Here is a 14,548-nt window from a genome sequence, read left to right on the forward strand (position 1 = left end):
TCTGAGTATATTCATGTACACAACAGAAGATCAGATAAGATATACTTTGTTGTCCCGCAGGGAAATCTGTCTCGGGCTCCAAGTCGCTGCATCACACAATCCACCACATGCACACATACAACATAAATCACACGTACACTCATGCATAAACAATGTGGACAGTAGTTATGAATAAGAAAATAATACAACCAGGTGTGATCACATAATAAATAATCAAGTCACCATATATTGGTCCACACTACAATGATATCATATAATACTACTAGTTGCTATTCCACAATTTAATGAAGGACAGAATAAATACATTTTTGTACCGATTTAGCCCACAGGAACATATTATCCGTGTTTAGAAACAGTAGAGTCCACAGTGAGAGTCCTACAGTACTCTACAGGCACAATGCAGACACCTTAATGTCACTTTTATGTCTCACAAGTCTGTATTCACCCTTCTGACAAAGGAGAGACATGTGCATCGCAGAGCATGTCACATGTGACAGGATTCATTAATTAAAGTGATTGAAGTCAACAAAACCGTGGGGGGGAAAGGCTTGTACTGATTAACATGCTGATTCTCTCCATTTAGTCAGTAAGATTAGAAAGCAACCCGATCCATTTTGAGATAATCGACATCAGCCCATGTGTGCGCTCACGAGGACGATTACACCTAAATGTCTGCACACTTGGGTAGAGTACCACTCATCCTGTTGTGAAATAATTATTTTTTAAATTTTATATATAAATATATATATATATATATAAAAAAGCAAGGTTTTAGTAATGAAAAAGAACCGATAAGAGTATAAAGGACCAAACGGAATAGGAGTATTGATAAGAGTAGTCAAATGCTTGCAATACCCATCCCTACTGCACACATCTGCAGGCATTGTGGCTGTTAGCCAACACCAGCAAAGGCCACGAAACTAACATTGTATATTTGTAGTGCAGATGAACTTTGTAATGCTACCTTCAGAGCGGAGATGAATACCCTGCACGTGTAAACAGGGTTCTTGTTATTTTTCTTCACATCATTTAGTTGCTCCATATTTGATCTGAATTAAGTGCACTGCACAGATCTACTAAAGCAAACTGAGACAATGAAGATAACTGTTGAATAAATGTTCATTTCAGTTCAGATATTTTGATAAATGAATCAAATTATTTTATTTTATTAAATAAAAGAAAAAAAAACATCTTCAATCGGACTCATTTTATTCAGACTAATAAAATCAATAGGGCTCCAATTACACACAAATTTAAATTTCTGATCCAACATCTAAACCAATGAACTCTTGGATGGAGAGAGGACCAGGTGTTCATATCACGCCCACTGTGACTCTAATAGCTCCCTGAGCGTCTAACACGTGTGTGGGTGAGTCTCCAAGACCAGCTCCTGGAAAACTTAGAGCTAAAGTTTGTATCCAATTTCTGTATTTTGGCATCAATGTAACAATACAAACACACAATCATTGTTTGGAAAACAAGTTGAGTCGATACATTTTAAGTGCATTGATTTGAATAAAAAATACTTTGACGTAACAAACGTCGGCATCATTTGTGATTTCTTCTACAACGGAGGTTTTCTGAAGACAAACGGAAGCCAAACATGTCAAGCAGCAGGTCCATCCGGCTTTGTATTTTGCAATCAAGGATTGACATCAAAGAGGCTCAACACTAGTGCTGGGTGGTAGGACCACACATTTGTATCACGGTATTTTTTAAGCTTCTGGTGGTTTCACGGTATTGTTTTTTTTCCTTGACTGTGTTTTTATCTAGGTTTCTAGTGGCTTACTCTGCTGTCAGGAGTACATAGAATATACAAACATGTTAATGTCATCATGTATAAAGGCTTTGCTTACTCGAGGGTGTGCTCCTCTGTTCCTATAATGTTGGGATTAAAATCGATACAGCATAGTATCGCGATATTTTGCGTGGCGATATATCGATACACGGATGCCAAGTATCGATACTTTATTATATAAACTATTTTTTTTATTATAAATAATTTAAAAAAAAATCAAATTAATTTCTTTTTCAGTCCACTAGATGGCGCTGAGTTGTTTTCTGGTGAGGTCAGCAGAGGTCTGCGTGCGTGATTGGTAGGAAGTTGGTCGAAACAAAGATGGAGACATCAGAGAAAGAACTCAGATAAAACATGTTGTTGACACAGTTTTCCTTTGGGGACATAATTTGAAGTTGAAAAAAAGTAATAAATCGCAATATATGTTATCACAATACTCAGAATATCGCAGTATCGTGAAAGTATCGTGATAATATCGAACTATCACGATACTATCGTAGCGTGACCCAAGTATCACGATAATATCGTATCGCGAGATCTCTGGCGATTCCCACCCCTAATACCGGCCAGCACTACAACACACCATAACATTAGAAAACCTTTCTGTTGATAAACGCCTCGCCACAACCAGCTTTCACAACCCTGGCTAACCGAGGACCTGGTACTGGAAAATAAAGACGGGGAAAAAGATTCAGTCGAAGCCGTCCTTAGCTTACATACGTGTGTCTGATATTAAACTCCTACGCAAACATTCAAGGATTGTAGGATCATTTAAATTATGGACCGTCTTTTTGCTATTAACGGTTTCACTATTGGTATTTTACCAACTTCTAGTGTGCAATATTACAGTAACATCCCATCCCTTCAGTTCCACCAGAGATGCTCCTCCTCCCTGAAGACCTCAGACACTGCATCCCACTAAGTCTTCCTCCAGTTCTTCAAGATGGCCTCCGCTGCATCGAGGGTACTGTCTTGCTGTTGAGAGAAAGACGGAAGGTTATGAAAATAGTGTTTTTCAGAGAAAACAAGTGCACCACGTCCAACGTTAATCCGAACATAATAACTTTGGTAACAGGCAGTTTAGTATTCACCTTAATGAAGCACAGGCGGATGTACTTCTCAAACTGCTTCTTGGACTCCTCTCCAACAAACGCTGTGACTGGAATGGCCGCCAGTTTCTATAGAAATGATTATTTTTAACAATTCATTTTTTTTAAATGGCTGCAATGCAAGAGCGACTTAAGAAGTATTGTACGTTGTAGGGAGCTAAATGAATGAACTCAATTCATTTACCTTTTCTTTAATCATCCACTTCACAAACTTGTAGTCGTAGGCTTCGTCCTCGACCATGTGTGACAGGTCCTGGTCTACAGGAAGCAGAGCACAGATGAATACCCAGCAGTGTATCTCACTGCTCGTCCATACAAAAACAGCATTTAATGAAGTTTCCATCAGCTCTCTTTCATTAGCATAATGCAATGTGAAAAACATTGCTGGTAGTAATTTACATGAATGGTAAGAGCTCATCAAAGCACGATTATTACCCCGTAGTAATCTACTTGAAACAAATGTTGTTAATCAAAGCTATTTCATTTATTTTCTCTATATTTGTGAGCGCCAGTAGTAGTTTCGTCTGGCAACATTATTTAAGTTTTTCATGTTTTATGAAGTTGAATCATTGAGTTATGATCTAAAATGACTTTAAACTATATTTCTTTGCAATTATTGTCAGCCATTTGTGAAAGCACATATTGAAAATGCACATGCTTTAAATATGATGCAAACAGGCATTCAGGTGCAAATATAACAGTATTTTAACTGCAGAGGACTGCTTCTGCATGAAGTGATCGACTATGCTTTACCAATCTGGTAATGACAGCTTTGAGAGATTAACTCTTCCCTCTGCGAGCTCAGGCTTCCATTGCACTGAGATTCTTGTGTCACCTGTTCAGTTCTTCTCTGTGTGGAACTTGAACGTCAACACAAAAACAAAAAAACATGTGAACGCAACTAAATTGCGGTGAAAATGAGCTGCCAAGCTGGACATGTCCAGACACGTTAAGCAGCAGTGGTGCAGACGTGCTAGTGACGTCGGTTTGAATGTTCAGGTACTCACTGAGAGACGTGACGTCCACCACCATGAAGTAGCCTCCCTCCGGGACCACAGGAGTCATACCGGTCTCTTGCAGGATGGCAGCCATGCGGTCCCTCTTGCCCTCCAGTTCTTCTGCCAGTGACAAGAAGTAGCACTCCGGCTGACCCATCAGATTAAAGTTTCGCATCAAGCCTTGTGCCACAGCCTCCTACAAAGACCAACAGACAGCTGGAGATTTCTGACTTAAAAAAAAAAAAAAAATCGGATCAAATGATCCTTTGGATTTCGAGGAAGAGCTTCGCAAACTTGCCTGTAAAGGTGTCGGGCAGGTGTACAGAGTATTCTGCATGACCGTCTGAAGATGCCGTATCAAGTGCTCTGGTCCTATAGACCAACCAAGCTAGGAGACAAGAAGTTCAGCTCCATGATGTGCAAGAACTGACTGTTGAATTTTAGAAACCGTGTTACGAGTCAACAGATGTCTTACCTTCCATCCGGTTACACTAAAGGTTTTCCCTGCACTGCTGATGGTGATCGTTCTGTCCCACATTCCAGGCAGAGTGGCTTAAGAGAAAGAAAACTACATCAAACCTTCATGAAACTGAGTAACCGCACTTTTTAAATTGTCAACATCAGGAACATAATTTGACAACAACAATGTTTTCTGTCGAACTGTGCAGGTGTGTACAAAGAAAGTACTTTAGATGCTCTTCGTGGTAGGAGGAGGCAAAGTAAGGCCGCAATCAAACCAGTATTTATAACGGGGACATTTCAGGATTTAATCGATTGTGTGCAATGGAAACGCAGAAGCAAAGTCAATGCATGTTGAGTCCATGAATACTGTCAGACAGCACTGGATTAACTCGTCTAGTTAGGGACCGAGCTTACTGGTTTGCTGTTAACAAGCCGCCCAATGCCTTGGCAGGATATTACAACCGGCTAGGGCTAGCATGCTAACTGCTAGCTAGCATGTGACCAGTTAAACTTGCCAGTAACAGTAACTCGCCAACTAGCCCTGCAAGTGGTTGCTGTACTTCCTCGCCGAGTTTCCAGCAACGACTATTTCACGAGGACACGTGAATCTATTTTGCTGAGTGACTTTCTGCTGCGATTGGACCCCAAAATCAAGCTCGCAGCGTGTTTTAGACGTTTCACTCTCTGCAGCTGTGCATTTAGAAGGGAGGAGCTTCTGTTGTACATAAGATGGACGGGGGCGATCGGCGTCAGACGGGTATGTTGAGCGTACCTATTTTGATATGCTGGTGTCCCCTGTAGATGAGCCACTCATAAACCTCATCACTGAAGCACAGAGTGTCATGTTTAATACAGAGGTCAGCGATCATCTGCAGCTCATCTCTGGTGAAAACCTGCAGGAAGAGGACAGGACTTCCTGTCAGCAGGCGTTTGCATCTGTCAGACCTAACGAGGGACGACCGTGACGAATCCTTACCTTCCCGATAGGATTGTTGGGGGTGTTGATGATAATGGCCTTTGTCTTAGAGTTGAATTTACTGGAAAGCTCATCCGGGTCAAGAAACCAGTCGGCACTTGTGATCGTCTTCTTTCCAGACTTCTGAAATATTGCAGAAGACATTTCCCTCAAATCTACGAAACCTACTCAAGGCGTGCCGCAGGTTGAGTAGAAACTGTGTAGAAACTGGACTTGTGGTACATGAATGCCAAACATCAGCAGCTGCAGGTTGAACTTACGAGACGTAACGGTATCAGCACAGGCTTGGCCCCCGCCATTCGCACCATCGGTAAATAGCAGTCGAAGAACGGTTCTATTATGATGACCTGGAGAGAGAGACGTTACACAACAAATACTGGGAGCATGTTTATGAATGTATATAAAGCAATGAATACAAACAACTCTGTATGACCCAGAGAGAGAGAGAGAGAGGCGTCCGTACCTCATCTCCCTCATCCACCAGTCCTTGCATGGTGCTGAACAGGGAACCATAGCCTCCTACTGTGACCAGGATTTCTTTCAGGGGGTCAATCTGGCGTTCGTAGACCTTTCCATAAACCTGAGAAAGGGCCTTCACCAAAGATGGATGGCCCTTACAGATCAACAGAAGACAAAAGTCATAAAAACAAGATAGAGTAAATGTACCATAATGTCAATTTTTATTTGACGAGATTGCTCCAATCTCAACATTTACAAACTGCAGCCTTTAATATGTGATGGAGTTTTCGCTGGTAGTTGAGTAAAATACATGTCAGGTATCATTGGTTCTAATACAAGCTGACAATAACCAAAGGTTCCTATTGCACTGCAAAATCAGTCGAAATAATAAACTTCTCTTTTCAAATTTGCTTTGACTAAACACTGCTTAACGCTGACGACTGATTCGTTCTCATTAATTGTCGCGACCTAATTTAAATTCAAGTCCCTCGGCTACACTTATCCTTTTAAAATGGAATCATAAGAAATGTTAATGAGCGAGTTGACACCAAAATCTGAAGTACATTTCATCATTTTTATCAATCTAAATTGTGTTGGTGTAAGTCGTCTAGTTGTTGTGGACAGTTTTACGTAGATTATCTTGAGTGTCTGGGTCATGATTTCTGGATTTGTTTTGTATTTTTGCCGCTCTGAGCACCACAAGTGCCCCAAACTCCCATTATACTAGAGGGCAGGCAGACATCTCTGCAGCTGATATCTCCAACACGCTTCCACTCAAACTAAACAATCAAGATTGATAAATAGCACTTGAAAATGGGGGGAAAATATGGATTTTTGACTTTGGGGTGGACTGTCATTTTAAATAACTAGATTCCAAAAACGACTTGCTTTTAGCAGTAGCAGACCATGAGTGGGTGATAACAGTGAGTTCATCGGTCTTACAAAGCCCCTGGTGTACTGGTTCATCCGGTCCACTGATGCAGCCTGCGCTAGAGCCTCCTTGACATATGAAGGCGGAGGGATGTCTGGAAAGCCTTGGCCCAGGTTAACAACAGATGGGTCAGCTGCCAACGAAGTAAATGCCACCCTACATTGAAAATTAAACAAGCAATTACTTGACAGCACTAGATATATATATATATATATATATTTAAAAAAAAGGCTTTTGACCAAAGAATACATTTCTAAGAAAAACAGACGAAAATATATTTTAAACTGCAGTTTTTCACCCAAACCCATTGTTATGATTTGATATCAACATTGACTGACAGCTATTTTTTTCTGTTCCAAGCACAGCCGACAATATGTGTGTTTTCCTCGCATGTTGATGTACATTAATCGAACATAGAAAAAGACACAATACAAATACATCAATCCTTCAGTAAAAAACACTCACATTTCATTTATATTCGTTAAAATGAGATGTATCAAAATCAAATCACATAGCATGAAGAAAACAGAGCTACAGTACTTCACACACTACATGCCAGACTTACTTTGCTCTTGTCTAACATCAGTAACCTGGCTGGCTTTCATGTCATAACGGTACAGTGTGAAACGGAAACCTGATCAGAGGTTGTGCCGTACAAAGAGAGGAATGTTTTAAACTCACCAGACATTCTTGTCCAGTCCCTCAATTCTTTTGGAGTGTGTGTGTCGTGACGTCATCATGTGCTGCAACGCAAAACGGAGACGCATTAGAGATGCGCCTTACATGAACATCTTCAGTCTTCCTTCACATTTTGCAATCCCAACTACGGACTTCCCTGTCCAACGAGCTGTGCGATGGAAGTAAAATAATCATCAACCACTCACTCTGATGGCAAACGCTAACATACTAGGACTTTGATCAGTGTCTGTTGAGACCATGTTGGTGCATAAGCTTTCTTTTAACAGTGTCTAGTTGTACGAGAAGTCCTGCCAATTAGTTTATCCCCAACTGCACAACACAGCTACATTCAAAGAGCTTTAGAGTGGGCTTACCTGTGAAGTGCAGAACCTTCTCCTGCAGTTCACGTTAGCCGGGTGATGTGCAATAAGCTTGGAGTGATTCAGGACTTGCCGTGCAATGTTCATGCTGCACAAAAAGAGAGATGAAAAGTACAATGAGAATTATCTGTTCTCATCGTGCCCCTATTAGAAGTTCTGCGTACATGTACATGATTTGGTCACAAATCATAGAACAGCAGCCTTTTCTCACTATTTGAATTTGATTTAACTTTACAAAACTACAACAGTAGATGGGGCCATTGTACGACACATAAATCCAACAGTCAACTGAAACAGTTTCAGCCCATGGTAATTAACTTTAGTAGCTCGTGTTTCTGATAGATGAAAAGGCAGGACACGTGCATGTTGTTCGTATGATTAGTCAACCATGTGCTATCGTTAGCTACAGCCGAATAGCGTAACGCCGCCTGTCAGAGGTGTTAGCTCGCACTTGCTAGCTAGCAACAGTGGCAACATTTAGTTATGGCTGCCAAGCGAGCTTGCTGTTCCGTTAGCTTTCAGATGATATTAAAAGGAGGTGGTGACATCAGATGATATTAAAAGGAGGTGGTGACAGCAATTACCGCCAGTCCTTCTTTAAGATAAACGTGCCATGTAGCGTGACTGATATAAGTTAAGACACCACCAGCTCAGCAACCACAACTTACGTGTCGTTACACTGAATTGCCCGAATCAGAGGTCCAGGGTCCGTGTACGTGTTGGGCATTTGTTTTACCGTTAATTCGGAAAAAACAAAATACGGAAATACCATGGTATTCTCGTTTTTCGTTTCAAACCAAGAACGGGAAAACGGAAATGTGCGGTCGTATTTCCGTTTTTCGTTCTGAATTCAAAAACGGAAAAACCAAGAACCAAAGTTCCCCAAGGTCCGTGTACGTTTTAGTCATCCGTTTTACCGTTCAGTCGGAAATACGGAAATACCATGGTATTCTCGTTTTTCGTTTTTGCAAATCCCTTTTTTGTTTTTTCCTTTAAAACGAGACGCAGAGCACAGCAGGTAACCCGAAAGAAGAATATTTCAAAATAAAAGTGAAGACAATATAATGACCGTATGCAAGAAATGAATACATTAATTAATTAATCTGGGCCGATGGGAGTGCGTTAGCATCAGTAGTTGACTATATGCTGTTTAATATTCATTTATCTATGTACACAGCAATAATCAACTTTTCGATTAATCGGTGCATTGTTTGATGCAATACAGTTCGTGATATAGTTTAATCAAAGTCATTTTCGTGTTCAGAGTTGTAGGCACTGATATTTATTTTTCCACCGTATTGTGCTGTTGATTTAGTGAACGTGAAGTAGATGCAAAGTCAAAGTGTTTACCATTTTTACCAGTAGATGACAGTATAAGTGTATATAAACCAAAGATTTAGTCATATTTACCTATGCCTCTAGGTTATTGATACAGATGTATTTACCGGTAATGCTGATTATTTCATCTGATATTTGATGTTTATGGTTAATTTGCATTAGTTGTATACATCATGTTATATTTGTGTAATTTAAGAACTCAACATACAAGGAAGAGCGAGCATGAGTTCATGATCATGAGGCAATAAATATTGACAATTGAAAAAATAAAGATATTTGGTTTATTGTTATTGAACATTGAGCCTAATTTACCTACCTCATTGATTTAATTGTCACACTTAAGTCCTGATTTGAATGGTTAAACAGAAGAGATCAAAGGGCCGAGATGAGACGATATAGATAGATAGATAGATAGATAGATAGATAGATAGATAGATAGATAGATAGATAGATAGATAGATAGATAGATAGATAGATAGATAGATAGATAGATAGATAGATAGATAGATAGATAGATAGATATGTACTTTATTCATCCCCAGGGGGAAATGTGTATGTTACACCAGCAAGACACACCAAGAAGCAAAGTAACAGAGTAACCAAAATGTTAAGTTTAAAAAAAATGCTCAATATATACAATAGAATAACAGAGTATGACAAATTAAATATCAGAATATAGAATATATAAGATAAAACAACTAAAATGCACAGTATATACAATGAAATAGAATAGTGTTAAATGAACTAGCTAGGTGAAGAACAGTAGTGCAAAAGTCAACCCCAGCAAACAAAAGTGTATCAGTGTGTAGTTATGTGGAGGATGATCTGGCCAGAGGTGATTTATTACAAAGTCTAATGACAGAAGGCAGGAATGTTCTCCTGTATCTGTCCTTGTGACAGCGGAGCTGCATCAGTCTGTCCCTGCAGGAGGTGGTGGAGAGGGTGGTCCGGGTTATCCAGTATGGATGATAGTTTCTTCAGTGTCCTCCTCTCCACCACCTCTTCCAGATTGTCTTGTTTGCAGCCAATGATGGAGCCGGCCTTCTTAACCAGTTTGTTCAGTCTGTTGGCGTCTCCGGCTCCAATGCTGCTCCCCCAGCAGACTACAGGAGTACAGTGCACTGACTACAACATACTGTAGAATATCTCCAACATCTTGCTGCACACATTGAAGGATCGAAGTTTCCTCAAGAAAAAGAGTCGACTCATCCCCTTCTTGTACACAGCGTTGATGTTGTTCTTCCAGTTCAGTCTGCTGTCGATGGAGACACCAGGTACTTGTACTCCTCCACCATGTCCACATCCTCTCCCAGAACTCTCAGCGGTTGTGGAGTCGTCGTCTTCCTCCTGAAGTCGACCACCATCTCTCTGGTCTTGGCCACGTTCAGAAGCAGGTGATTTATACCGGCCCACTCCACAAAGTCCTCCACTACTGCCCTGTACTCCTCCTCCCGTCCATCCCTTATACACCCGACCACTGCAGAGTCATCAGAGAACTTCTGCAGATGGCATGACACAGAGTTGTACTGGAAGTCAGTGGTGTACAAGGTGAACACCCGCAGCTTCTCACTCAGCAGCACTGATTGGATGGTGTTAAATGCACTGGAGAAATCAAAGAAAGTGATTCTCACAGAGCCACCGGATCCATCCAGGTGCGACTGAGCTCATTGCAGCAGGTAGATGATGGTGTCGTCCACCCCCACATGAGGCTGAAATGCAAACTGCAGAGGGTCCAGTGAGGATTTCACCTGCGGCCGGAGGTGGGCCAAGACCAGCCTCTCCAGCACCTTCATCACATGGGATGTGAGGACAGATGGTGCCGTCTTCTTCGGTACAGGAACCAGGCACGACGTCTTCCACAGCACCGGGACTTCCTCCTGCTGGTGCAGGTCTTCAGGACCCTGGGGCTGATGCCATCAGGTCCCACAGCCTTGCCGTGGTGGAGTCTCTCCAGCTGTCTTCTCACCTGGCCAGTCGTCACAGAGAGGGGGGGAGGGGGGTCATAGTGTCGGTGGTGGCAGAGCCCTTTGAAATGGAGGGCTCTGAGTCCATGCAGCTCACCAGGGGGGACAGAGGGGGAGGTGGTGGTGTTTGGGAGGTGTGGTGTGTGGAGGAGACAGATGAGGGCTCTGAGCTAAATCTATTGAAGAAAGAGTTTAGCTCGTTGGCCCTCTCCAGGGAGCCCCCTGGTTGTCTGCCTCCAACCTTGAAGCCGGTAATCTGCTTCATCCCCGTCCACACCTCCTTCACGTTGTTCTGCTGGAGCCTCCAGCCTCCTCCTGTAGGAGTCCTTGCACTCTCTGATCATCAACTTCAGGTCGCGCTGGACTCTCCTGAGCTCGTCCCTGTCCCCAGACCTGAAAGCTGCCAGGTTAGACCCATATATGGGTTAAATGCTGTAGTCCAAATAAAATGACTTCAGTTTTAATGCCATTGAGTTACAGAAAGTTTGACTCGAGAATGTTTTCTCTAATCTCAAAAGACAAGAGCAAAAACCAGATGAATTGGTTCTCTTTTCTTCTTTGGTGCCATGTTACCGGTCTCGTGACTCCTCAGATTGATCTCTGGAGGTGTAGGCGGATGCAGACCGTCAGAATGAATTGAGTTGGGAACCAATGCAACAGACTACCAGCTATTTAGCATGTTGGACACACCAGCATGACACTGTCGTAAAATTAAGTTCCCATCCAATAACACTGGTCTGCAGAAGACTGCTGTGGGAGGAGGGCTGTTGAAAACTGCGACGTGATACGAGAGAAAAACATGTCCCTCGAAATGTAATTGAAATTGCAGTTTAATGATATTGGAATGTAATTTTGTAGGAAAAAGAAATGTTTCTAGTGAGATACAATATTAGTTTCGTCTTTCGTTGTAAATTGGATTAATTTGCGCTATCATCACAAAGGTCAAAGGTCACATTTTGCCTGAGTACACTGTGTTGGCCTTTATAGTGGTTTAAATTATCAGATCCCCTTCCAGGTAGCAGGTGCTTGTGATTCTATACAGGCAGTATGACGCGTTTAAATAAAAAGTTTGGAATTTGATGTGGTACTTATTTCGCTTTCAAGTCAATAAAGTAGTAAAGTAAAAACTAAGTTTGCTGGTGTAATGCATGCACAGAAAACACATTGTGATGAGTGTAACCACAAATATTAACAATACCTGATGTAATTGATCTTGTTTTGAACAATAAGATTAAACAATAATAAAATTCAAAAACATTTATTGAATTTCAAATATATATATATATATATAAATAATAGTACATTGCAAATACATTGCCAATAATTGTACTATTTGCAAATATATAAAATATACTAACTTTGTATGTCTAACAATTTGCAAATTAAATCTTTAAACACACTTTCAAATAAATGTAATATCGTGCATTTTCGAGAAATACAACAAAAATATACTTAACAGAGAGCAAAAAAATTCTGCTTGAAGTTTACATGGTACATGGAAATGATGTCAGGATTAACATTGAGGAACGATATCAATATGATATGCCAATATTCCTACCAGTGCAGGTCGAACATATATTTCATCACGGGTGGTGTGTTTCCCACGAACATGTGATCCTGCTGCTTTATAAATCACAGAAGCTTTAAATTGTCTACATACGACTCAAGACGATGACCTACCTGTTGTGGCCTGCACTTTGGCAACGTCCAGTTGTCTTTTAGGTGTTCCCTCTTTCCCAGACTTCCCAGTCAGGGTGGACAGTGCAAGGACCTCCTTTGTGAACACCAGAGCAGCCAGCTCCTGGCAAAAAAGGGTTCATGACCAATGAAGCCGCAGGAAGGCCCTCTTTGAAACCGTCACTGTGCTGCCAGCCAAGGCGTGCTGTATATGAGAGAATCAATGGAACACATTGATGTACAGCTGGAAGATCTCTCCCTACCTATTAGGAATTAATAGACGTTATTCACATATGAATACAATGTGCTTCATTATTTAAAACAGTGCTAGTAGTCTGTACATCCCTCTATGGAGCGGTACCACCAGTGGTGTGGAGGTTCCCACTCTACTAATTCACTTGACTGATGTGTGACACATGTAACCTAGTAAATCCCATCACTTCATTTCTGACACATTTTAACTTGAACAGCAGACGATGGTGGGGAAGACAAAAGGAACGTGGTGTCATTTTTCTATAGCCCTTACACTGTGCAATCAACATTTACTTCACAGTGACAAGTTAAAGCAAAAACGTTCAGCATTGTTTTAGTTTCTCAAAATCACAGACATTTTCTATTCAACAGGCGTGAACTGAGTTTTTTGTGCTGTCGCAATGACTTGTTATAACTATTAGTGATATTAGGATCTTAAAACATTTTCTGTAATACAAAACAGTACATGTGGCTGGTTACATTGACTTACCATAGACTTCAGAATGAGATGCCCATCATCTTCCTCAGGTTGGATGCCTGGAGGATGGCCGCCCTTTAAGGGCTGAAAGCACTTGTCGCCTGTATAAAAGGATTACAGTTGTTGAAATATCACTCAAAACATCAATAATTACAAAAAATGTCTAGAATATATATAGGACCTATAGTGACCTTAAAATATACACTGACTTCATTCTACATTCTCTTCATGGAATAATGAATTGTCTTAGTTCTGCTTACATGACCCTACTACCTTTACTGATAGTTATTCTCATAAAGCACAACCTGGTGACAGGGGCGGACTGGGGGAAAAAAGTGGCCCGGGAGTTTACTGTCAGACCGGCCCACTCAATGCATCGCACGTATCGATGTCAGTGGCCTACTTGGAAAAATACCCATACACTTAACATTATTTTCGATGATTACAAAGAAATTACATCATATATGTTTTTTTTTATAATAATACTCCACGGTAGTAGTTTGCTCGATGAATATGCTGAACTTTGGGCTAGTATCAGATGGTTATACGTATAACTACAGAGCCTTAAGGAATGAATGTCAGCAGAGAAAGACCACACAATAAAGAAACTGGAATCAGAGGGTAGAATTAGTTTGAACTATATTGAAATGAACAGAACATACGATGGGGTGTGAACATCAGTGGTATCAGTAGTGTTGCATGCTGGGTGTGTGATTGTGTGTGTGTGTGTGTGTGTGTAGGGGTGTTGAAGGTGCATAACAAAACAATAAGTTAAGTAACAGAACCTAAACTAACTCTGCCAGCCCAGGTGCATTATAGTCACATAGTAATAAAAAACAATATCAGTATACTCATGTGTTATTATTACCTCACTACACGAGTAGTTTTTGCAGCAGCTCACTCTTTTCTGCAACACCGTCTATGATTTTCTCACTGTCCAGCATCTGCAAAACATCTGTCTGAGTATCCATCAACATAAAAGCCTCCAGGTGCTGTTGAGAGCTGGTTAACTTAAACATTATTTGACATAAATTATTAGAAATGATAA

General features: G+C 40.9%; 1 protein-coding gene across 1 annotated transcript; it reads right to left on the reverse strand.

The window, feature by feature from the left end:
- Positions 1–1,042: 1,042 nt before the first annotated feature.
- LOC306775964 (kynurenine--oxoglutarate transaminase 3-like) lies at positions 1,043–8,557 on the reverse strand. Its single transcript, XM_079266552.1, has 14 exons — positions 8,460–8,557; positions 7,786–7,879; positions 7,415–7,476; positions 6,745–6,889; positions 5,807–5,956; positions 5,604–5,690; positions 5,344–5,466; positions 5,140–5,260; positions 4,381–4,457; positions 4,204–4,293; positions 3,915–4,101; positions 3,092–3,165; positions 2,890–2,976; positions 1,043–2,773 (listed from the first exon to the last, which is right to left on the reverse strand). The coding sequence occupies exons 1-14, from the start codon at positions 8,516–8,518 to the stop codon at positions 2,717–2,719; spliced, it is 1,413 nt and encodes a 470-aa protein (XP_079122678.1). The 5' UTR covers positions 8,519–8,557; the 3' UTR covers positions 1,043–2,716.
- Positions 8,558–14,548: the final 5,991 nt, after the last annotated feature.

This window comes from Melanostigma gelatinosum (assembly GCF_949748355.1).
Source record: "Melanostigma gelatinosum genome assembly, chromosome: 4".
NCBI classification, from domain to species: domain Eukaryota; kingdom Metazoa; phylum Chordata; class Actinopteri; order Perciformes; family Zoarcidae; genus Melanostigma; species Melanostigma gelatinosum.